Source organism: Sitophilus oryzae, unplaced genomic scaffold, assembly GCF_002938485.1.
Source record: "Sitophilus oryzae breed Bouriz unplaced genomic scaffold, Soryzae_2.0 scaffold_227_pilon_pilon, whole genome shotgun sequence".
NCBI classification, from domain to species: domain Eukaryota; kingdom Metazoa; phylum Arthropoda; class Insecta; order Coleoptera; family Curculionidae; genus Sitophilus; species Sitophilus oryzae.
This window is the reverse complement of record NW_022146782.1, coordinates 4134811-4162227: the sequence shown is the minus strand read 5'-3', so window position 1 is coordinate 4162227 and position 27417 is coordinate 4134811. Positions and strand designations below refer to the sequence as shown.

General features: G+C 32.3%; 2 protein-coding genes across 3 annotated transcripts in view; one reads left to right on the top strand and one right to left on the bottom strand.

Moving 5' to 3' along the window:
- LOC115884257 (serine/threonine-protein kinase S6KL) overlaps positions 1-27417 on the top strand; it is a 115453-nt gene that overhangs the window by 39763 nt on the left and 48273 nt on the right. The window lies entirely within an intron of this gene.
- On the bottom strand, positions 1295-16562 carry LOC115884255 (probable serine/threonine-protein kinase kinX). Its single transcript, XM_030902758.1, has 2 exons — positions 16410-16562; positions 1295-2829 (listed from the first exon to the last, which is right to left on the bottom strand). Exon 2 carries the CDS (start codon positions 2827-2829, stop codon positions 1612-1614), a length of 1218 nt encoding a protein of 405 aa, XP_030758618.1. The 5' UTR covers positions 16410-16562; the 3' UTR covers positions 1295-1611.

Sequence of the window (27417 nt, the reverse complement as noted above, 5' to 3'; positions counted from 1 at the left end):
TGCCAATTTAAAGTTATCTCTTGATATTTTGATATAAAGGTTTTTTTAGAAAAGGACATTTTTATATTATTAAAGATTCATTTCGATAGCAGAAGTTGTATCCACTATTGTTGCTTTATTTAAGCATGCTAAAGATCAACTTTTGGACTTAAAACCATTATTTGTTCTGCGTGACTGTCAGCACTTGTGTCTAGCCCCAGCAGGCAACTATTAAGCCCGATCAAACACGTTAGACTTTTTGACAAACACAAATGAATTAACACCCTCCAAATAACCACGCTAACCAACCTGATTGGTCAACAAAGACTAGTAATATGACATTTCCATGACATCGACATTAGAAATTAATAAACTTTGTTTCATAGGTAGATTGATGTATTGATGAGGACCAAAAGCAAAGAATGCTTTTAATGCTAGAACTTTTTGAACTAAATCTATTTATTTAATGAATTTATTTTTTACTAACAAATTAGTAAAACGCATTTTTTAGAAACCCAACTAAATTGACTATTAGTATTTAATCTTAACAAAGAGTAATAAATTAAAAGATTTTTGTCATATTTGATGTTTTTTTTTTCAGTATATACAGGTCTTAAATAAATGCAAATATTTTTAGGACTGGTAGAACTCGATAAAATATACATATTTTCTCTTTACCGTTTGTCAAATAAGTCCAAAATAACCGGAAAAATTTTGGAAAAAAAAATTCCATATATTTTGAGAACCACTGGATGTTTTCTGTTTTTTTTTCTTGTAAATTTAATCTACTGCCTATGTTAATTGCCATATTATCAAGAAATTATTTTTTTAACTAAAAGATAAAAAATTTCCAATTTTTTTTTTTAAAAAATTTTAAATTTTCACAAAAAAAATTCGTGAAAAAACCTCATAAATATACTACCCCTAAAATACGTTTTTATTTAAGGCTCACCCTGTATATATCTAGCCAGTGGCGGATACAGAGGGGGGCCCATGGGGCTCGGGCCCCCCCCCTAAAATCTGTTAATTGGGTTAAATCTTAGACTTTTGGGTTAAAAATGGCGCCCTAAAAAGCATATTCTACATTACTTTTTATTTTGGCCCCCCCCCCTAAAATAAATTCCTGTATCCGCCCCTGTATCTAGCGGGGCTTTAAGATAAAAAATAAGCGAAATTTCCGGGAAAGAAAAATAAACAAAAAAAAATTATATATAAAACTTTATTAAAAAGCTTCAAATATACTCTAATATCGGATTAACCTAATAATAAGAGAGACTCCATCTCGATCGACCTACAAAAAAATGACATAAATAGCGTTACTGTAACAAAAATACATTCGCCTTTTTGACATGCCCCTCTTCCGAGAGACACACGAGCAAAAAACAAACAATAATACAAATAAAAATAAAACGTAAAACAAAAAAAAAACACATTCTTTACATTGCGACAAAAAAAATCTTAAATTCGATTCTTCTAAAATATTGAGCACCGCGGTGTTTGGTTGCCTCAAAGCGTTCCGAAGAGAATAAAAAATAATTAAGTGACAGTTATGGAACGGATCGGGCAAGCGAACTTCCGTAGAATTACATTATTAAATCAGTCATTAAATCTTTCACACTAGTCAGCAACCGATCAGGAACTAGCTGCGTTCTCTGTAGCTTTGTGTTCTTCAACTACAGCATGTTCTGGTTTGATTTCCTCAGCTACGTGAGATACTGCATCATCATGAGAAGGTTTTGACGATTCAGGTACAGCAACGGCAGATTTACCCTCGGGTTGCTTCTCGAAAGGCTTCTCCTCTTCGTGAGGCCTGGCATCTGACGCTACCTGGTCAGCGATGGCTTGTGGTTGTTCAGAAGCAGCCTGAGGCTGTTCAGAAGGTTGCTCAGATGCTTGCTGAGGTTCCTCCGTCGTCTGCTGAGGTGCTTCTGAAGCTGGAGAGTCTTGAGACACTGAATCTTCTTGGATTGGATGATGAACTTCGGAAGGAACTACTTCAGGAGCGTGAGGAACTACGCTGTCATGTACTGCATTGTCCTGGGCACTTCCTTCTTCAGATTTAGCCTTTTTTTCGATGGGTTGTTCGATTTTTTCTGGCTCGATAGCTGTGGTTTTCAGTTCAGGGATTTTCTCTTCTACTGCAGCTGGAACCTCGACTTTTTGTTCGCTGGGTAGTGCAATAATATCTTCTTGAATTTCCGAAGCAGCGGCTGTTTTGGTTTCGTGGTGTTCTTCGGTGTGGGTTGGTAGAGCTAAAGGTTTCTCTTCAATGTGTTCCTCGATGTGGGATTTAACCAGAGGAGCTTCTTCAGCTTTGATCGGTTCCTGTTGGGGCTGTTCAATATGTTTCTCCGGTTCAGCAGCCTTGATCTGAGGAGATACTTCACTTTCTACTTTCTTAAGAGTCGGTAAAGCTTCCTCAGGCTTTTTTTCTTCAATTGGTGCAGGTTCGGCTGGTTTAATCTCTCCTCCTGTCTTCAATTGAGGTTCCTGAGCCGCCGGAATAGCCTCAGAAGCGTGAGCGGGGTCAGAATGAGACTCCTTTAGAGCGATACCGGCTTGGGGTTGATCAAGCGCCGGTTTTTCGGGGGTTTCTTCAGAAATAGCTGCCGGTGCTTCGGAAGGCTTGGCTTCTCCACTTTCCGACGATTCTTCTGAGCTGGAGCTCGAGCTGTCTGAGCTTGCGTCGTGCTGGAGGGTCTTTGTGAGTTCGTGCTTGGCTTCTTCGGATTTGGAAACTGAAGAATAGGAGTCGGAGATGACTAGGGGATCGTGGGGCTTTTCTTCTGATTCACCCAGGGGGTATGAAAAGGCCGTGGCGACTAGAACAAGTCCAATTAGAAGTTTCATCTGAAAAAAAGAAATAAAGTTAAAAACGAAACTTTCAAGGAACTAAAATAGCTAGATTAACTTTTAAAATTCAGAAATTACATATGGGGGGTTCAGAAATGAACTGGATCAAGTCCTAGAAGATAATTATGGAGAAAATGAGAGATAAAGTTTTTTTAATGTTACTTAATTTAATTAAAACAAGCTGGAGAAGAAAACTTGACACAATGCTTTATTATATTTTAAATTGTATAATTGCAAACTAAAGTAACTCAAAATACAACTGTGGTCGTTTTTAAGAATATTTATTTATAGTTTTTTGGACTTGAACCATTTTAACTCTGAAAATATTTGAAATTTTAGATATAAATTGGTTCATCGGTACATTGAGTACATTCTTCTTCGTCATTAAGGGATTTGTTGACTTTACATTGTCTATTAATAGTGCAAATGGTTCAGACTTTGTTTCATTATCATCCATTTTATTAAAAAAAAAATTTGCTCTAAACTTTAGCACGTGTGTTAAAATCGCGCACAGCGTTAAATTTTATGGACTTGATCCAGGTCACTTTTGAAAGGAACCAACAGAATATTCAGAAACTAAACAGAAACAGGCTATAGCTGCTTAATGCGTGAAGTATGACTTGATTCAGTTTCTCTACTGAAAAAAAAAACAATCTATACTAATATATAAAATCCTTAAGTGACTGACATACTGATTAATCACGATCTTGCTTAAACCACTCAACGTAAAAAGCTCAATTTTGGCATACAGGTTGATTCTAGGGTGAAGAGGTTCGATAAGAAGGGATTTTTCGAAATTCCAGTTCCAAGAGGGTGAAACCACCCCTCAAATATTACAATATTTTTTTATTTAAAAAAAGTTTCCGAAAATTTAACACTTAAAATAACCAAAATATAACACTTTAAAAAATTTGACCAAAAATGTCTGCGGTGCGTTTTTTTGCATCTCAGTGTAGAATACAATGAACTCCATAACCTGTATAAACAAAACCAGATCAACTTGGTATAGTTACTTAATACCTGCTACCTGTCAACTCTGTTCGACTTTCTTCCGTACCGCTACTTAAACGATATGGATGAACTTGAAACTCTTATGTCACTCACTTGAAAACCTGATTTCGATTGTTTACAAATAAAAACCTACACACAGACGAGCAATGAATGAAATGAAAGGTCATCCAATTTCCTATCATTTTAAGATAATCTTTATAAAATACTAGCGTGTACCAGCGACTTCGTTGGCGTAGATATAATCATTTGTAATGGTGATGATAAAGCAAAGCAAGAATTTCCATTAACATACAAACTGGATAAAATTTTCTCACATTTATGTCAGCACGAGAAAAAACAATATGGCGATATTATTATATAACTTGGTAATATTTGAGGGGTAGTTTCATCTCGTTGGAATTTGACTTTCGAAAAATCCGTTTGCCAAAAATAAGCTTTTTACGGCAAGCAGTTTAAGCAGAATCGTGGTTAAGAAGTTACCCAACTTTTTGGAACAACCTGTATGATTTTTAAAAAAAACAAAATATGTAAAAAACCAAATAAATTATGCTTGTCCAAGCGTTTTCCCGAAAGACTAACCGTTTTTTAAATAACAAATATTGTATATATGTATATTTATATATGGGAATAAAATACTGAAATAAAGTACAAATTCATTTAATTTCTTTAAAATATATTGCCATTTCATAATGATAATAATACTTTTCAATATTTATTTCATCCTGAATTTCCAAATCTTGTTTTCTTTCATCGGGACGTTTTCTCTTTATGGGAACATGCACAGAGGGTCCATAAGAGGGTTGATTTGGAAAAATTGTAGGCACAGCATGTTCTGTAGGTTTTGGACGTGACCTAGTTACAGATCCTGGTAGACACATCCTGAGGACTTATTATAATTGCTGCTACAAGGCACAGGTACAGAACAATGTCGCGGAATTTTTTATTTCACAAAGTAAAAATAAAGAAACGAAAATTGTTTTACATAAAAATACACGTCACTCACGTTGGTTTAACACTATACACTAACACTAACGCTATTAATTATGTTTTTATACAAATTCCCCAACTTTTTCCTAGCCCGGACACACAGCCGGCATCGCCGGTGTTACTATAATTTTTACCGAAAGTATGGTTTTTTCGCGGGTACGATGTTATGAATCGGATCTAGATAGTTCACTATTCACTCAAAATTATTTAGTATAATTTGATTAGCATAGAAACGCGTAAAAAACACATATTTGTTGCGAAACTAATGAAAACAATGGGTTTGTTTACGACTACTAATTCTGGACCACTTCGGTAGAACTGTCAAAACAGTCAGGCCTTGAATATGACGTTAGCCACGATATTATATTTCAGAAATCTGCCTGAGGCAGGGGCGGATACAGGAATTTATTTTAGGAGAGACCAAAATAAAAAGTAATGTAGAATATACTTTTTAGGGCGCCATTTTTAACCCGAAAGCCTAATATTTAACACAATTTTCAGATTTTAGGGGGGGGGGCCCGGGCCCCATGGGCCCCCCCTCTGAATCCGCCACTGGCCTAAGGCTTAGCACGATCCTGCCGTGCTAAGCCACACCCAACATTCCAAACACACGTGCTTTCATCAAGGCTTGATTAAGGTTTGCAGAGCTTCAGCATTTGCCATAAAATATGGACCAATTTGTTACAAAACCATATAAATTATATATCACTGTAATCAGAAAACTTCAATCTATTTCCGTATTGTAACGGAATTTTAAATTATGTCTTTATTTTCGAGAAAATTTAGCCGAAACATAAGGAATATTTTGTTGATGTTTGACCATCTGAATCTTAAAAATTAAGAAGTTCTCTAAAAATGTGCTACAATACGGATAAAGTATAATCCTTTATCTTTAATTTCCTTCTTCATTTGTGTAAAAATACCTAGCCAATTTTACTTAAAACGTTAAATGCCGAACGCTTATTTTGCCACTTTTTCGGACTAGTAAAATCGACTCTTAACAGTTTTGAAGATACTTCTAGCACAGAATATCTAGCTACGCAACAGAAAAATACTCGAAATGAAAGAGCTAAAATTGCACAAATAGAATACTAGATGGCGCGACAATATCATAATCAGAATATAATAAGAAATTTTGAACTTTCGGTTTTGGATCGACGGGATCGACGGCTCGTCGACGGCCTTATAGCTCGGCTAAATATGCACAGTTGCCAGATTCAAAAAGACTTGAATTGGCATCCCATTATTTTTATTGTGTATAAAATATACATTTTTAATATACACTACCTAATAATGTTAACTAAGAAAATACCTTTAATTACCTTTAAAATTAATAATATACAGGGCGATTGATAGTGATATTTATTAATGCTGGAACGTTAGTAATGAAATATAAGTTTAATAATAATGGAAATAATTTATTAAAATGCAGTACAAAAAATGTTAACTGACTAAAAAATACTATAATAACAAATTTCTTCCGTTTGCCACGTTATTTATATAGATCTAGGTAGATTTTAAAAAGTGACACAGGTACAATTAATAATATATTAGTTCGGCATAAAAGTTGCTGTCACGACATCGAACAATAAATTAAAATTCGTAAAATAAATTAAAATTATTAATTAAACAAATCTTTATAAAGAAACGCAAGTATACCAAATTTGGGCCGAATCGAACTCCAGGAAATTATATCATAATAGTGTACTATATTATGGTACCACTCGATATGCTTTAAGGTACCATAATATTGCTATGTCACCGAAGATCCGTAGTATACCAAATTTAAGAACAATCGAACGCCATGAAATGGTATCGTAATATGGTACTATATTAAGGTACCACTTTATATACGTCATAGTACCATCATATTACAATGTCACCGAAAATACGTAGTATCCCAAGTTTAAGCCCAATCGAACGCCATGTACGTAATATAGTATACTATATTATGGTACCAGTTGATATGCTTCATGGTACCATAATAATGCAAATTCATCAAAAATATGCAAGTATATATCAAATATGAGTTCAATCGAACACCAGGAAATGGTATTGAAATATGGGACTATATTAAGGTACCACTTTATATGCATCATAGTACCATCATATTACAATGTAACCGAAGATACGTAGTATAACAAGTTTAAGCCCAATCGAACGCCAGGAAATGGTATCGTAATATGGTACTATATTATGGTACCTCTTATTATGCTCCATGGTACCATAATATTACAATAGCACCAAAGATACGTAGTATCCCAAATTTAAGCTCAATCGAACGCCATGTACATAATATGGTACTATATTATGGTACCAGATGATATGCATCATAGTACCATCATATTACAATGTCACCGAAAATACGTAGTATACCAAGTTTAAGCCCTATTGCCGCCATGTACCTAATATTGCTATGTCATCAAATATGGTACTATAGAAGGTACCACTTTATATGCTTCATGGTACCATGATATTACAATGTCACTGAAGATATAGTATACCAAGTTTAAGCCCAATCGAACGCCATGTATCGTAATATAGTACTATATTATGGTATCACTTCTGATATGGTTCTTGAAAAAACGGCGTCCAGTTGGCTGGAAAAGGACGATCGATGACATTTCCATATAAATTTACATATAAAATGACAGCGATATTCATTTCATAGCTATCGCTAACGCCGTTTTTTCCCGATTATACGATATGAACTTGGTATGAACACAATCGAACGTCAAGAAGTGGTATCATAATAGTAGAACAATACTTATTATATTGTCGCCGAATTACAATGAAAATTCAGGATTCAATTATACAATCAAACGTCAGGAAGTGATTGTAATTTAGCTCATAAGATTTAATTCCAACTAACATGGCAAACTGAAAAACAGCTCTGATCTATTTTAATATGTTTAAATGATGTAGCAAATTTGAAGGTAGGCTTTATTAGGAAGTATTACGATATGAATTACACAATGGCAACACTGCACAAAATTATTTTAAATTTTGTTTGTAGAAAACTGTTTTCTTTTAAATTTATTGCCCTCTATTATGTAGTAGCGAAACTACCACATCAAAATCTCTGATTTGCTACCTACAATTTTATACATGTAACGAGGCTTCTGTTGCGTAGCTAGATATTCTGTGCTTCTAGTGATCTCCGATCCTGAATTATGTTGGCTTCATTAAATCGAAGATAGCGCGCTTCTAGGGCATTTTTACAGTCTAATATGATAAAAACCAGAGAAATAAAAGAAACTAGATGATTTTTTCTTGCTCTTACGAACTGCTTATAGGGCAGAACTCGTTTTAATTCGCTGGTTGTACGTTTTAATAGTCTTGAAGATGCGACTGGAGCTTGCAGAAGAGCGAAGAAGAGGCTGAATCTTTTACTGGTCTCGTTTTTTTGCGTAACCGGTCTCGTGGAAGTTCAACATCCCCGAGAGCGTACGTGTGTGCGTGGTACCGTCGTTAAGTACCGGCGCAAGAAGAAGTTTCAGTCCCGCAAACTCGTTTCGTAACGAGTTTTTCGTTTTTATCTTCTTTTAGACGGTTTTTTTCTGCCGGTTACATCGAACTGTGCTCGCAGAACAACATTTTTTGACACGCAAATCTTCTGCCAAGCTCACATTATTTGTATTATTTATGAGTACCGTTTATCGTACACTGGAAAAAATTATAAAGTAATATATAATAATACTAGCGTGTACCCGCGTCGAATTAATCATTTGTAATGGTGATGGTAAAGCAAAGAAAGAATATCAATTCAGATACAAACTGGAATTTGGTTTTCGAAAAATCCGTTTGCCAAAAATAAGCTTTTTACGTCAAGGAGTTTAAGCAGAATCGTGGTTAATCAATTACCCAAATTTTTGGAACAACCTGTATGATTTTTAAAAAATTTCAAAATATGTAAAAAAACAAAATAAATTATGCTTATGTCCAAGCGTTTTCCCGAAAGACTAACCGTTTTTTAAATAACAAATATTGTAATATTTGAGGGGCGTTTTCACCCTCTTGGAATTTGAGATTCGAGAAACCCCTCCTTATCGAACCTCTACACCCCACAGTCAATCCGTTTGCCAAAAATCAGCTTTAAACGTCAAGCAGTTTAAGCGGAATCGTGATTACTCAATCACGATTCACATTTTATGAAACACCCTGTATAAATTTATAAAAAATCTTAAAATATGTAAAACAACAAAATAAAATATACGTGTTTAAGAGTTTTTCCGAAAAACTCACCGGTTTTTAAATAAAAAATGTTTTAATATTTGAGGGATAGTTTCACCCCCTTAGAATTCGAGTTTCGAAAAATCCCTTCTTATCGAATCTCTACACCCTAAAGTCAATCTGTTTTCCAAAAATCAGCTCTTTACGTCAAGCGCTTTAAGCAGGATCGTGATTAATCAATGACCAGATTTTTCGAAACACCCTGTATACATTTTTAAAAAATCTTAAAATATGTAAAAACAAAATAAAATATACGTGTTTTAGCGTTTTTTCGGAAACTTGACTGTTTTTTAAATAAAAAATATTGTAATATTTGAGGGGTGGTTTCACCTCTTGGAACTGGAATTTCGAAAAATCCCTTCTTATCGAACCTCTACACCCTAGAGTCAACGTGTATGCCAAAATTGAGCTTCTTACGTTGAGTGGTTTGAGCAGGATCGTGATTAATCAGTATGTCAGTCACTTAAGGATTTTATATATTAGTATAGATTTGAACAAACTTCTTACTAACAGCTATTAAATTGAAAGATTTGAAGAATATATATTTTTTCATAAATGCTTTTTATAAACTCCAAAAAAATTACAGTTAATATAAAACCGTATACTATTCTAGCTTTATAATTTTATGTTTTTTTTTAATTTGTATTAAAAAACGATAATTCTCTACATCTATATCTCTGACTACTACCACAGATTATACAGATAGTTAGGTTACTAGTTTGCGCACATAGCACGCCCACTTATGGCCTCTAAAATTGTGCACAGCGCCTGACCGGCACAGTTATTAGAGAGATATCGGAAAACCGAATAGCGTCATGCAGTATTTACGCGTACCTTATCATGGTTACGATATGCGCGAGTCAATTTTTAACGCAACACCCGCTAATAACGTTACTGCCTGACGTAATTTGCGGATCAATTACACCAAGCGCTATTTCTAAATAACGCTGCTTAAATGGGCAGGTGCGGGTATTTGGCAACCGGGGCCGACCGGCGAGATCTTTTATTTTAGGTTATGTTTGAATTGTTTTGAATTATTACTTTAGTTATATTAGGTAATTTGATATTTAAGTAGCTGGGATTAGTTTTAATAAAATAAATATTGCCCAAAATATGGATTCCACCTCCTCCAATATTAAAGAACCTATAAAGAGGCTTAGGTTTACAGCAGATGACGACTTAGCCCTTCTAAGAGAATTTGTTGCTTGTTGCCCTAAACCCACTGGAAGACGTTGAACAATAAAGCACTGGAAATAAGCACTTTAGCCCTTTAGTTTTAAAATACCTAGTAAACAAAACAATTTCAAAGTTTTAAATTCAAAGTTAGTTTAAGTTTAAATAGCGGACGCGAACAGAATAGGTATATATATAACTAGGATTCTTTCCGATCCGATAACTATAAATGAAGAGAGTTAATACCACCTCACGTAAAGGAAATAACACCTGGCCTTATTAACGTCCATGCACGCTATTCGGTTTAGCGATATCTCTCTATTACGCTGTTTATTGTTATTTTACGCGAGTTTATTTTTGCGCACAGGAAATTTTACTCGTTTGCACATCGTCATAAAAAACAATTTTCGTACCACGAATTAGGGACAAGATTTTTATCTGTATACTTATAGGATACCTAATCTGTGATAATATCTTTCACCCATACTACTTCCTCAATAACACTGCTGAGAAATGGTTACTATTATTATTTTTTTCTTATAAACACGGAAAGCACACAATAGCATTAATTTAAATCAGTAATTAAATAAATTCTTCATGTAAATCGGCCTTTACATCCACACATGTATTCCCATATAGAGAAAGAAATGTCAAGTGCAAAATACTGCACTTGCATAAGATTGAAATAATTTATTGTGCTGGTTATGGAGACATTTATTTTGTTGTGAAACAGGCTTCGAGTAACTGTATTTAAATTATAATTACTTATTTATAATAACTCTTGTGTATTACGGTACGTTGTGTACAGTGTTAGAGAAATAAGAAAATATAGAGGCGCGTTAGCAATCTTAAGGTAGTATCAGACACAGCCACTTTTGTTGCGCAATTTTTTTGCAGCCGCTGCAAAAGTTGCATACAGTGTTCATACACCAGCAGAAAGTAGCCCAAAACGCGCAATTTTTATACAGCAGCTGCCTAAAAAAGTTGCAGGTCGACACTACGACACTACATGCTTCTCATATGTTCACACCAAAGCGCTACTTTTGCAACATATTTTGGTAGCCGCAGCCTTGGAGGGGCAACATTCAACAGTACACCACCCACAGCTCAAGGTATCGTGCACGCAATGTGTGAATTTTCTTTTTTATGTCTTACGTTCCATAAACACTCCTTTGCTTCTACCTCTTCTATTAAACATTTTACTCGTTCTCTATTCCAAATCGCTTGTTTTGACTTTGACGACATCGCAATTTGTCGGTTAATTCTTTACCAAATACCTTCATATAAATCCTGGAGTAAACTGAAAAAAAGTGTATACATTTCGGGCATACCAACAGAATACTGCACCGATGTCCGCAGTAAAAGTTTCAACTGATTAGTAATCTTTTGCTGCACTTGCAACCTTCCTCAACAACTGTTCACACACGGCTGTTTCTTAAACTGCGCGCAACAAAAAAATACCCTACGCAACCAAGCTGCGATCGCAACGTTGCAGGTTGCCTAGGTATTCACACTTGCAGCAGATCAAGTTGCGCAGTTTTTTAATGTGCTGCGCAACAAAAGTAGCTATGTCTGATACTATCTTTAGGGGGCGTCCATAACGTTGTATATCGAATCATGGAAGCAAAAATATGTACCGTTAGATGTAATCAAAGATTTTCGGGGTAAAGAACCTGATGCGAGATGATTCTATCGTATACAGGGTGCCGCACCTCATTCACCTCGGTTGATTATACGGAAACGGAAAGATATAGAAACAACATTTTTTATGGGTGTATGTAGAGAGGCAATGTGCATATTTTAAAATATACAGGGCGTGTCAGAACTAAGATCCATACCAAAGTTATATTTTTTCTTATGGAACACCAGGTATTTTATTTCATTTTTGGATTCTTGGGCATAAAATAAGGCATTTATTATAATGCTTTGGTTTTTGAGATATTTAAAGATATTTCAATATGCATGCCATAATAAAAAACTTTGTCAACACCCTGTGCTGACTTTGAAGCCAGAGAAATAAACTTTACTAAAAAAATGTATTGCTTCCTTAAATTTATACAGGGGTGTCAAAAATTGCTGGTCTATTTTAAATATTTATTTTACATAAAAACTTCGTTATTTCAAATTGAACACTGTGTATTTTTTTAAATAAGTCGAAGCAGATTTAAATGCTTTTTCAAACTATATTTTTTTTCCTATACCTATCTGGCTCAGATTTTGAATAAAAAGCGATTTTTCAATAAAATGGCAATCAAGATGGCTACCAAATACAATAATAATATCGCACTTGCCCAAGAACCCTTTCCGAGCTCCTAATGGTGACAACCAAGTTTAAAACACCCTGTATAACAGTTCTTGCCTGTGCCCACCGAAATATAAGTATATTTTTAATTCAATTTTATCAACTAATTGCTGAGACGAATCACCTTAATTGTTTGTTATTGCACTTAATTAGAAGATAAAACAAAATTAAATTGTTCCTTTTGTTATTTTCGCTGAAAAACGACGAGGCTGCAGTTTCGCCATACCGAAATCCAACGCAAACGTCTGAAATGTCACTGACTCTCCCTTTTTTTGAGTTTGACCGGGTACAGTACCCAACCTTTAAACAAAATGGAAAATTGCGATGATTCAGCGTAACTACGTTGTGAAACACTAATAAACAATGGATAATCATTAAGTTACTACTTGTCCTAAAGGATAAAAGTCATTTTGCGAATATAACCACTCTTTTGCTGAGTGATATTCCGCATTTATATATTTTTTTCAAAATATATAAATATATAAATATCATAACAACATTTTTAATCAAATTGTTGTTATATTGGTGAAAGTTCGAAGTATCCTGTAGAATGGTTTTAGCAAAATAAGGAATTTAAAAACCATGTTATCATCAAGATGCATCTTTTTTCGATAATGTGTTTCTTGATTCACCTCAATAGCTCTTATTATGTTGAAGATATTCGGTTTTAAAGATGACAGTAACGATTAGTAACAATTTCAGCATTAAAAATGCATGCTAACACAAATATAAATATTTATTAGAGTATTTTACTTAACAATTCTAGATACATACACGCTTATTTTTATTATGAGTCTACTTTAGATCATGAATGAAAGATAAGTACGTAAATAATTTTAATTAAATATACAGGATGTGAAGTTGTTGGCATTTTGAAAAAGCAACCAAAAGATAAAAGACTTTCAAAATGTTGATCGAATAACAATTTGACGTTTATACTATTACGTCAAAAGCAACTTTTTTCCAAAGCCTACCATGACTTCACTGAATCATCGTTTCTTGTTCACTCTTATTAATATCTTAATTATTAGATATGAATACATCTGGTATTATGGTATTCTGGTATTTCGTCGATTTTAAAATAAACTAACTGTTTTTATCTTATTTTTTTCTTAAAATGGGCATAATCAAGAGGGCTACTGATACCGTGTTTTAAAAATAAGGTAATTAAGGGCTTATTTTTTGGTATTTATTATAATTTTGCTAATATCTTCGGTTTGAAAGAAGATATCAAGATGCGGTTTTCGCTGACTTGTTAAGCTTTTACTACTCTTTACTATCAGCTAAAATAACACATACTATCGTATTTAATTTTTTTGAAAAAAGGCGCTATGTTTGTTAAATTGTAAGAAAGCGCCCCCTAGCGTCTACGTTCAAAACCTTATTATTATTATTTTTATGGTATAATATAGAGTAAGAAACGCTCTTTTAAACGAGCCCTCGTTTGTTGGATTCTGATCATCCAGTCCGGAGTTATTTACATTTAAATAAAGAGAGATCTAACCTTCCCCCACCACTTTATTTTAGCAGATAGGGGGAAATGGTTCTAACAAAAAAAATCCAAAATTTACTGAAGATTATGAGGCTATTATTTATAGTACCCATTATCTAGGCAAAATTCTGTAAAAAATCTATTCTCTTATTTTCCATAGCAGTTGCGCCACCTAGCGACCGTTTTACAAACATGAAAATAATTTTCAGCAATTTCTTATAGCCTCTTTAGTTATAAATATTTTTTCCGTAAGCCCTAGGGCTAATATTTTCCGAGATACAGCCGAGAGCTATTCTTAGTGGAACACCCGGTACCTATTTCTTTTTCCTTGTTTGGTATTTGAATGGCTCATAGGATATAAAACAATAATAATTGTTTTTAGTTAAAATAGAAATAATATAACTTCCTGTAGACTATTATTTGAAGTATCTTTATCTCTAAATTTTAGTGGTCCCAATAGTGTTATCAATATAATTATTTCTGTGTATTGTGTTTTATCTTTTTTATTGTTATGTTTAATTCAATTATATCAAGGACAATTATTTGTTACTACTGAATATATCATGTAGGGGTACCCAAAATGAAATGATTACGGTTGGTTTTAGATAAAAAAAAAGTTTTACTTAACAGCAAAGTCTTGTAGGTTAGAAAGCAAAGAAAGTATGTAAAATTAGAAGTAAAAATAATCATAAAATACAAGAAAAAGTCATTAAATAATTGATAAAATAAAACATATAGGATTTTTCCTTATTTATTTACCTTTATCGTTAAAGTGTGTATACAGAGTGTATCTTAAATAAGTGTGCAAGTATTATTAAATATACCTAACTTATTTTTAACTTTGATAAATCAAAAAAAAATATTTCGTTGTAAAAAATCATTTTCTTCATAACGACAATTTGACTCGAAATACCAAGTGTGTGGTATCAAATTATTCGTAAAAAAATGCTTTTTCTAAATATGCTAATGAGCCACCCTTGTTCCATTTGAAAAAATTGAGTCATGGCCAAGAAAAGACATGAAAAACATTAGAGAATCAAATCTATTTTTCTAAACTTAAATAAAAGGTAAAAAACTATACCTACAATAAAAATTCTAATACTAATTTTTTTCGAAAAAAAAGGGAATTATTTTATAATTTTTATTAAGGGAAAAGGATAACCATAAAAAATTACGCTGATGGTATACAGGGAGTAAAAATAGTAACCAAACTTCAGCGGGTCTATAGATAATCTATAGATAAAATTAATAACTAATTTATAGGTAAAATTAAAATAGAAAAGTTCCTATGATCATAATATACAGATTTTTTCTGTGTTTTCTTTCTTGTAAATTTAATCTACTATCTATGTTGCTCTATTATCCAGAAATTATGTGTTTTAACTAAAAACTAAAAAAAAATCCAAAAGTGTCTCTGGAGGCGAAATATACTATCCTTAAAAATATTTGCACTTATTTAAGACTCGCCCTGTATAGTATCAATCACTAAAGATTGACACACTAGTCTTATCACACCCTGTATATAAATCAGTAATATTTTAATTTAGCATGTATGTTATATTGATATAAAAAAGGAAGAGACAAATGTGATATTGAGAATTTTTTTAAATACCTACACATAATTTAATATAATTTAAACAAATAATTACATTTAGCTTTATTATTTATTGGAGTTGGTTCAGATTTCTATTCCCTATCAATAAATTTTTGTTAAAAATTCTGTTTATTGTCTATTTGCCATTGAATCATAATTAAGTTCGTACCAAACTCTCGTTAATTAATATTTATTTTCTGTTTATTTGAAATATTAACCTGCCTAACTGTAAATGTTAATATAAACACAATAAATTAATATGTTGGTATTTTACTTTGAATTTTAATATGACTAGTTTGCCTTAGATTAAAACAGAAAGCATAGTGAAATTTAAATACTTCTAGATAACTTAAATAATGCAATTAAATAAAGAATTTATCGAATAATGAATTTTTTGACGATCATACCTGTGTATTGTAGTTAGTGCTTAAATAAGTGCAAATATAATCCTAGAAATTTTTTTCTCAAAAAAAAATTGAAAATTTGGTACTAATTTTAATGGCAACATAGATATTAGATTAAATTTATAAGAAAAAAAAAACAGAAAAAAACTGTGGTTCATAAAATTTAATTCAAAATTAATTTAAGTAAAATAAGTCGGATTTACCAGCCTTGAAAATATTTGCACTTGTTAGTGTAGACTCACCCTGTATAACACAGGTAAAAAAAAAATTGAAATAATAAAAATTAAATTAAAAACTTGATTTTCCCACAAAATGGACAGAGAGATTTTTATTAATTAGTATAATATAATTATATTATCTACACAAAACTTTTCCTCCTACCTTTGTTAAAACTGTTTCTTTCTTCTCTCAAAAATTCTCTGGAATCTAACTGCCAGAACTAGCGAAGAACAACGAACCAATCTGATCTCCTGGCGAAAGAAGAATGAAGCACTGCACTGGACACTAAAGTTATGACACTGCCGTTGTCCCGGACGGATTTATACCCATGGAACCCCCTCCAAACGAGGCGATCTTCCTCGGTGCATCGTTAGCATTAGCATCTCTACCTCGGGTCAAGCTCGGAGGTACAGATTGGAGATGAAGAAGCTACAAGGAGAAGAACTAACTTCTCTTCTAGCAATAAATTTATTTTTTTAACATGATTTGGACCCTATGCAAGGTGGTCCAAACATATTCTACAAAAAGCTTGTAATATAACAACCCATATTCGTTCAACAAAGGTGAATATGTGATATGTGATACAATCTGAGGGCTTTGACGAAAGCCAGTATCTGAGACGGTTTTGCAGAGATTAGTTCTCCATTTCCGATATCTGTCGTACCAAAGTTTATGGGACGAATGCAGTGAAGGTACCAAAGGCAGATTTTTTGTCAAACAACACCAACAAAAGCAACTTCATTCGTGCATGATTCGTGCGCTCGGAAAAGTATTGTTGGAAAATGAAATCAATGTTAAATTCGCTGATGATGATGCCGATACTCTTATTGTAACTACAGCGGTCGCAATAAGTGACAATTTACCAGAAGGGACCGTAGCAGTAGTTAGCGAAGATACGGACATTAGAGCGTTACTGATTCATTATCGCCACAAGAGACTGTTTATGATTCGTCCGGGAAAGGTGTCAAAACCAAATAAAATAATCGACATATCGGCCTTACAACAAAAATTGGGGGATCTGAAGAATGTGATTCGTAGTGTCCACGCTATATCTGGTTTTGACACAACGTGTGCTGTGTTCAATAAAGGGAATATTAATTTAGTGAACACCCCATCCAGAAGAAAAAATTATGTGAGCTATTAAAAGAATTTTATAATCCCGAGGCTACAAAGGAGAAGTAGAAAAAAAAGTAGATTTGGATAGTGCCAGATACATCCTTTATAGTCTGTGAAACGAATAACTTTGAATTTGGCAGTTCCCGCGGGCTTTTCTAGTGTTAATTTTATTAGGTTAGCAACTTGCGGCCATGCTGACGCAATGCCGTCTCTAATAGAACAGCCTCGGAGCGAGATTTATGACGTCACGCTAGTTAAATACTACGCATTAATAAATATGTTGCAGAATACATGGAAAATATAATAATTCCTCGTATTTTTGGTTTGTATTTTATGATATAGTTTACATGAAATATACATAATATACAGTTAAAACATACAATATATATATATATATATATATATATATATATATATATATATATATATATATATATATATATATACCTACTTATTTATAGTAATAAAACTTTCGCAAATAAACTATGAACCATACAAATGCAGCAAATGTTTTACAATATACAAATAATGAATAGGTACATAAGATAAAGGGTAAAATGTAAAATATATTTTAAATTTTGGGGTTTGAAAATCGATCTAATTTAACAAATAACATTCAATATCTACTACTTACTATGGCTGAAATCGTACTCCATAGTCAATGTAGATAGTTTTAGTGTTTATAATGTGTTTAAGTGTTAGTTTATAATAATTTTAAAAAATTCGTGGTCATCTTTTAACAAGTTTTTATTAGTTTATTAATTGAAGTAAACATTATGTGGTGTGTGGTGTGAATATTTTATATGTAATTTTTTGGATTATATGCGACACTATTTTTTTCATGACACAACACTGATGAAGGCTATGATGTTAGCCGAAATGTTTTTTTAAACCAAAAAGAAATAATGAAAAAACAAATGAAAACTTAATCAGCGTATTTTCCGAACCTAAATCACAAGAAAATCAAAAATTTTAGAATATTTTTACATATAAAATGACAGCGATCTTTATTTTATACCTATCTCTGACGCCTTTTTTCTATGATATTGTATTATTTGCAAATATAATTTTTCGAACATTGATACTTGCAAAATATACATATACGTTTTGTGAATGCAAATAATAATATTTCACAATTAGTAGATATTGAATGTTTCTTGTTAAATTAGATCGATTTTCAAACCCCAAAAACTAAAATATATTTACATTACCCATTATCTTATGTACCTATTCATTATTTGTATATTGTAAAACATTTGCTGCATTTGTACCTATGGTTCATAGTTTATTTGGCAAAGTATTTATTAACTGTATATTATGTATATTTCATGTAAACTATATCATTTTTAAAAAACAAACCAAAAATACGAGGAATTATTATGTTTTACATGTATACTACAACATATTTTATTAATCCGTAGTATCTAACCAGCGTGACGTCATAAATCTCGCTCCGAGGCTGTTCTATTAGAGACGGCATTGGTCTGATATTTAGAAATATCAAAAGCTGATGACATTTTACTTTTGACAATTGTGTTGATTTTTGCAAGAAGTCAGTTGTTTTATTATTTTCCTTTTCTATTTCACGAGTTACCTATCTGATTTGTTCAGGCTAGTTCAGGCATTCAATTTAAAGAATATCAGTAACTTTTTTGATAGAGGGATTTTATATTTGCCATGTTGGTAAAAAATAACGGTCAAAATTCAAAGTTATTCATTTTATAGACTATATCAACAGTACGTAGCTAAACGAAGTCTTAATACCAACTTCAACTTGGCATCATTACCACTTACCTCCAATAGTGCGAAATATCATGGACTTAGAGTTTTTCATCAGGTAAATTAAATTTATGTTGCATTCAAATGTTAAACTAAACTAGGCTTGGTTAAATAACAATTTACCACCGCAAGATTGGGGTTGGAAAATGAAAAATCGAGAGATGAATCCGATACATTCAGACCAGCCCACTGCTCCTACATGGGTCTTTGGAGAAAATTTTTTGCAATTGCTCTTCGGGAGGCTGTAAAAAAGCATGTACAGGGTGAGTCAACAATAGAGTAAAGTCCATTATCTCATTTGTTTCGAGGTTTACAAAAAAATATTAAATATAAAAGTTATAGGGAAGGTTAAGATACACATTTTAAAATTATTATAGAGTACAAATTATTATAAAGTACAGGGTGCTTCAAAAAAGTGTGGCGACTATAACATATGTTTTTTTAAATGCAATACCCTATTTTTTATTTTATTTTTAGATTCTGCGTCAAATTCCATAACTTTTATATATATAATGTTATATCCCTAAAACCAATAGTTTTAGTAATATTTAAATTTGTTTAAACAAATGTTAGATTGCAGTGTGGTAAAAAATTGTCAGTGATGGCATTGTTTCTGAAGTTGGACAACTAAAATTCGGTAGGAGAATTTTATGGAGACATAGAAAAAGACCTATGTAAAGATATTTTAGTTAGATGCTACAGGGTGTTCAAAATATATTTATGAATTTCAACTACATAAAATTAAGAAATTTCAAATTTTTTAAATGGTACACCCTATATATTATTATTTTTTCTGATAGACTCTACAAAACTTTTGAACTTTTATTAAGTATATCATATACCTATTTTTAATAGTTTGCGATTTATTCCAATTTTTTCTATTTTTACACATATTTTTAATACAATTACGCTATAACATCATAGTTACCATGACAAAAAGTAATAATTATAAAAGTTTCTGGTTTTTTAAGCAAGTTAAGAACAAAATTTGAATTTTAGTAATTTGTTGTAATAAGTATAAATGGTAGAGATAATAGTTACAGATTTTCCTGAAATGAATTATATAGTCAGTGTGACTGATATACACGAACAAGCCAAGAAAAACATATTTTTTATTTCAGTACAATATGTTATATAGTACTTTGCTAAGTAGTATTAATATAAGTATAATAGATGTAGATTATCTAGAAAATATCTTCAGTGTGTAATAGGACGGTTTCACGGCAGTAGTAATATTGGCTTTACCAAATGAATTATAAACCAGAATTACTGCGACAAAAATATTTACTGTATGTCCAAAAAAATTCCTATATCAGTAGTCTTCAACAATTTATTATTAGGTAATCTAGTATTACTTTAATCTGTGGCTATTCGTCCCTACGAATAATCCAAGCGTTATCTATCATATTAATATATTATTTGAGTAAAGTTAATTAATTTTGACTAATACCAACAATTGTAACTAATTATTAAGCTACTTGTTAAAGATAAGTAATAAATAGTTTGTTTTGTCATGGCAACTATGATTTTATAGGGTAAATGTATTAAAAATATGGGTAAAGATAGAAAGAATTGGAATAAATCGCAAACTATTAAAAATAGGTATATGACATTAAGTACATTAAGTAGTTGAAATTCATAAATATATCCTGTAAACACCCTGTATCATTTAACTAAAATATCTTTACATATATCTTTTTTTTCATCTCTATAAAACTCTTCTACCAAATTTTGGTACTCTAACTTCAAAAACAATGGCACCACTGACAATTTTTTATCACACTGCAATTTATCATTTGTTTTAACAAATTGAAATATTACAAAAACTATTAATTTTAGGTATATAACATTATATACAAAAAAATTTTAAAATTTTACGCAGAATCTAAAAATAAAATAAAAAATATAGTGTTGCATTTAAAAAAACATATGTTATATCCGCCACACTTTTTTCAAGCACTTTGTATACTCTATAATAATTTTAAAATATGTATCTTAACCTTCCCTATAACTTTTATATTTAAATTTTTTTTGTAAAGCTCGAAACAAATGAGATAATGGACTTTACTCTATCGTTGACTCACCCTGTACATGCATGCAAGCGAATGAGACTCACTTGCACAAACAAATGTGGAAATGAATGAGGACTTTTACCCTTCTTTACCTATGTGGTAGGAAATTTCCTTCTCTTCAATTTTTTATTCGTGACTTTTTTCCTAAAATTCGTAGTTTTAAAGTTATTGAAGAAAAAGTAAAAAAAGGGCCATTTTTACCCCTTGTAGGGCTGGTTTTGGTGTGACGGGCTCAACGGTTCATCGCTGGGGTTTCAGGATGTTTAAAGATCTACAAAATGAAGCTCCATGCCAAATTTCAGCTTGTCTCTAATTTGTTGAACCTCGGCCTCTATAGGCTCTGGGCTATATCTAAGATAATTTGTACGTATCTCTCGATAGTGGAGATTTTTGCCTGAAGAATGCGGAGGTAGAAATGCTAATAGATCAGATGTGTTTATAAGGAATCAAGCTACAATTGCTACAAAGTGTTTGTTTAAATTTTGCACGCTCCTTTAATTATGCCCGATGTATTTATAACAAAATAATATCCTCCTGTTAAGATTAAAGAATGAGCATGAACAACTATTTACTTGCGTCTAAAAAGCGTGTAATATGTACGTGATATCTCAGATTAATGATGGTAAATTTAATACAGATACGTCAAACGATTGTCACCGTGTACTCTGCATTAAAATATATATTTATGTGATTCATTTTCATTTGAATTCTCTTGATTGGTGCTGTTGTTTTTTCTGTATTACCTCGCGATATCACGGGAACAGAAAAACCATAGAAAACAAATTTAAAATGTGTTTTGATTTTTTGGGATTTACTATGACTTGATGCTTCTCTAACTTACAATGCAGACTTACAATAATCTAAAGGCCCCAAAAAATTATCAAGATTTTCAAAGCCTGGGCAAAGAGTAGATAAGACAAGAGACGACAGTTCGCGCGGTACCTTTCATGTTTGAGTGGTGGGGAGAGTGACCTCGTCTCGCTTGTCCCTTTAAATTTTCGTAACTTTTTCGCGGGAAATTTGAAATAGACTCTTATTAAAACTTGCCTGTATGGCTTATAAATACCGTATGATCGAAAAAAAAACGGCGTCCAGTTGGCTGGGAAATGAACATCGATGACATTTCTCATATAAATTTACATATAAAATGACAGCGATCTTCATTCCATAGCCATCGCTGACGCCGTTTTTTCTCGATCATACGGTAGTTACTGTATGGGTAAAGAAATAAATAGAAACGAAAAAAAATAAGTTTTCTAAATATTATATAAAATAAAGTATAATTAGAAACATATTTGTCGGGGAATAAAGATAATAAAAGCAATATTTTGTATATCGTTGGTAAACAAGATAAAGTGACCAAGTCGATTTGTAAGAAGTGTTTTATTTACGTGTATTTTTTTTTACATATGGACTTGAACAAGTGTAATATTACAATGAACACACAATAGATCTATAAGGTCGCGGTGATTAACTCCCCTCCATACTACAATATCACAATGTGGAGTTTATGTACAAAAAAACAGAGTTGCTCAATTTTTTTTGTAAAAATATATTACAAGCTTCTAACCATGTCTTCGATCTATGGATTACATTTAGTTTAATAACATAATTATATAATATATTTCTATAAAAATACTTTTCAGGATCCTTTGGAAACGAGTGAAATATTATGTTTGTCGAAGAATAAGACCTATTTTTGCAGTCTTTATAAGCACACACATTGCCACCATCTCGTCTTTTCCTGCTCTACCAGAAGCTCTACTCGTGTCCTGTTCAGTCTTCATATTTAACAATAATTACAAATTAGTACGCAACAAAAACGATACTAAAATTAAACCTTAAAAACTCTCAAAACGATAATATATCGAAAAACTCTGAAACACACACTTTAAAAAGGCAAAAATGCAAGAAAACAACTAATCAGATTTGTTTATGTTTAAGCCTGATTAGCACAGCTGATTAGCGTCCTAAAATCATAGGTTAGAATAAATAAAATACGCCGTTGTCAGATTTTATCGTTTATCTTTGAAATCGATCAACTTAGTCATTCTGTTTCTTTGATATTATCAGTAAATTACGAAAAAAGAACCTAAACCAACCTAAACTAAAAATTTACATTTCTGTATTAACATACGTTACTTATTATATTCTTCTTATATTATTAATTTATTTTCAGAAAATCTTGTTTATTTTTCAAAGAAATATACTTGGCAACAGACAAAATGGGACTTGATGGGACCTTTAAATTTTAATATATCTGTGTCTCTCTCGCGAAATTCGACTTCTTTGTTCACTGTCGTCTCTTGTCTTATCTACTCTTTGGCCTGGGTCCACATCTGAAAATTTAGATGGCTTATTTTATATCCATATTGTTGTAACCTTATTTTGTCAAACATTTTTTTTAAATAAAGAATATTATCAATTATATTCTGGAAAATATGTTTTGATTTATAATCCTTCAGTTTTTCATAAAATTAAAGCAATTTATTGTATAATATTTTTCTTTATTAACAATGTCTCATTTTTCCTTGATATAAAATATAAATTCATTCTACTTAGACTTACTAATCAAGTATATTCTCATTCAAATCATCATCATGTCGTGGTTTATTAGCAAAATAATAGGTACAATTAGAAAAAATTCCAGAAAATATAATAATTAAAATTGTATAATTAAATATTGAAAAAATACAGGTTATTATGAACTTTTCTCGTGGCATTGATGGGATAATCCATTTTATGAACATCTACTGTGAAAATTAGAATAAGTACTATACAGTCACCAATAAAGTATTATTACAACTGATTTCAATTACTAATATTATTATTATTACTATTTAATCTGCTAGTATTATTTAAATTATATTTTTAACGGTCTAAGGGACTATCGTGACATCGTTTTTATTCTATCACACTGTATATTTCCTAGTAAGAGTCATTGTTTCCTGTATTTATCTCGAAGAGCAATCGCAGATTTTAATTTGCTGTATTTTTTTTAATTATAAGGTGTTTTGTTGGATTCATTAGCATATCGAGTTGAAGCGTTGATGATTGCATACATATATTATATGTATATTTTTAATTATTGTACTTTTTCATTGAATATTATTGCATACAATAAATTTCCTATGTTTTACGTAGGTTAGTTGGAAAATTGTCAAAATATAGAAGAGACTTTGTATTTGCAGAATCAAAAAAATTCATTAAATTTTCGCAATTTTAATGCCAAAATTGCTGAAAATTGTTACTGTCTTTTTCAATAGCGAATATCTCCAACAAAAATAAAGATATTGAGATGAATCAAAAAGCAAACTACCGAGAAAAGACACACCTTAATGATTTTTTTAGAATTAGAATTTAGAATGAGTGGGAGGGGGGTTAATAACTTCGACCTTACAGATCCATTGTGTCCCCCTTTCTTGAATCATAACCCATCATACAGTCCCAGGGCTTTGACAAAAGCCAGTATCTGGGACGGTTTTATAGAGGGTAGTTCTCCATCTCCAATATCAGTCGTACCAAAATTCATGGCACGAATGGTTGTCGTCTCGGCGCACTCAGTGATGAGGTGTACTGGTGTTTCCCCATCTTCCCCACAGAATCTGCATTCGCCGTTTCTTCTTAGTTTCAATCTACTGAGGTGTTCGTTGAGGAGACAGTGTCCTGTTAAAAACCCCGTGACAATCCGAAGATTGTTCTTACTCAGACCCAGGAAGATCTGTGATTTTTCTTCATCATAAGCCCTCAGAAACTTCTTCGAGTGTCTTAGACCATTGGAAAATTTCCATTCCAGGTTGCGGATGGAATCTTCCAAGTTCTTGAGTTCCGCCTTGAGTTGGTTACCACTTGGAAAGCAGAACGGTTCTGGTTCAGTTAGTGGAGTGTTCGCTGCTTTCCTAGCTAGATTATTTGCTTTTTCATTGCCTTCTATCCCTTGGTGAGCAGGCACCCAGTGTAGGAGGACTTTGTTTTCTTTGCCTAATTTATTCAGCTTCTCTATGCATTCTTTGACCAATTTCGAATTGATTGATACTGAGTTGATCGCCTTTAACGCTGCTTGACTATCAGACAAGGTGGCTATTTCTTGTTTCCGATAGTTCCTATCTAAGATAAGTTGTATGCATCTTTCGATAGCGTAGATTTCTGCCTGTAGGATACTAGGGTAAGTGCCGATTGGTTCGGAGTATTTAGCTCTCGGCCCAAACACTCCGATCCCTGTTCCCGTATTGGTTTTGGAAGCATCAGTATACCAAGTTATGGTATGGTCTTTTAACTGCTGGGCAAGCGTTTCGCTCTTCCAATCCTTTTTATTGCTCAATACTACATGGAGATGTTTCTCAAAGTTGTACGTTCTTAGCATATCGTCCACTGGGAGTTGCAGGAGTGGTATTTCCTTTATGAGGGTGTTCCAAGCCCCTGATCTGACAATTCTCCCAGTACTAATTCCGTTAGTGACCATTCTAATCAATGTCGCATTGGCATATCTACCAATGACAATGTGCAGTGGTGTTAGATCTAGAATGACCTCCATTGCTGCTGTTGGACAGGTTCTCATGGCTCCTGTGATGCAAACACATGCTAGTCTCTGGACTTTGCATAGGTTTAGCCTTGCCGTCCGTTGCTCTAGTTTTGTGTACCAGGCAACTGCTCCATAAGTAATCATGGGTCTTACTATCATGGTATACATCCCACCTTAATGATAGAGTTGTTTTTAAATTTCTTACTTTGTTAAACCATTCCACATGGTGATTCAAACTTTCCCCAAAATGGAAATATTATGTTAATAGACAAAAGGTTGTATTATAATAGACCACTAATGCTTGTCTTCGTGGATTTTGAGAAGGCCTTCGATTCGGTAGACCAGTGGAAGCTTCTAGAAAGACACTAAGTGAGAGTCGCATCGATCATCGATACTCTTCAATCATAAGATATAATATATGATAATGTATAATAGAAAGAAATGGCTAGAGTTAAGGGAGGCTTTTGTTCAGCAGTGGACGGAATAAGCTAAATGATGATGACGATGAATTATATTGAAAATATATTGAACTTTATATTGAAATATATTGAAAATTTTCAGGTGTCAGTGTATACAATACAAATCTTACTATTTTGAACTACCTCGTATAAAAAACAAGGTATAATTTTAAGGATATATCCTTCAACGACCTTTTGAATATTAATATTAAAAATACTGGTACATCTAAACTTATTATTGTCTGAATCGTAGAAACTATTTTAGTACTTTATAGTTCCATTGAAGCCAGTGATTTTCTTGTTTTTGTTATTGTATAAATAGTTTTTTTTTAATTCTATTCTTTCATTATGTACATATCAGGATTTTTTAACGAGTTATGTGAGTAAGCCAGGCAAAAACGATTTGAATGAAAACGCGTTTTAGGTGTTTTCCAGGGAATTCCATTGTTTATTTTAATTTGATAGTGGGAAAAAATATGCGTTCATCAATGCTTTCCATTATTCAGTGGTTATATTAAATAAAAACCAATTAATTGATTGTTAAAGTTTCGTTTCGCGGTGCTGCATTGGATCTGAAGGATATTGTAAATTGTAAATAATAAATTAATTCTCCTAACATGAAATTTTTTTAACCCTGACTTTTCTGAAGACTATTGTCTCCACACAGTAGAAGAAAATTCTTGTAAATAATCTGAAATATATCTTCTAGACCTTAAATTGAAGCTAATCGCTGGTATTCATAGAATTAACTATCAATTCGAAATTGGTTAAAGAATGCCTATAGAGAAGCTGAAGAAATTAGGCAAAGAAAATAAAATCTTCCTACTTTGGGTGGTTTGGTTATTTCATCATTTAAACATGCTATATTTCAACACACATTTTTAATAAACTTTTTTTTTATGTATATTATAAATAAAACCTTGTAAAAACATAGAAATTCGTAATAAAAGGGCAATAAACCAGTTAATGATTCCCTCATATTTCTTCTTCTTCTTATTGGTTTATAACAGTTCTTCAGCTATAAACCACGAGATGAAAAATATAATGGCCGTACACTTATAGAGTTTTATAAGGGTAAAATGTGGCTTTAATGACTTATGCGAACTGGGGGCATTAAATTAGTGATATTTATGATGTCTGGCTCTTCTCCAAGTCCGGTTCTTCGCATAAAACGTAAAAAAGAAGACAAAACTACCAGGAATACCAGGTAGCGATTGAATCCC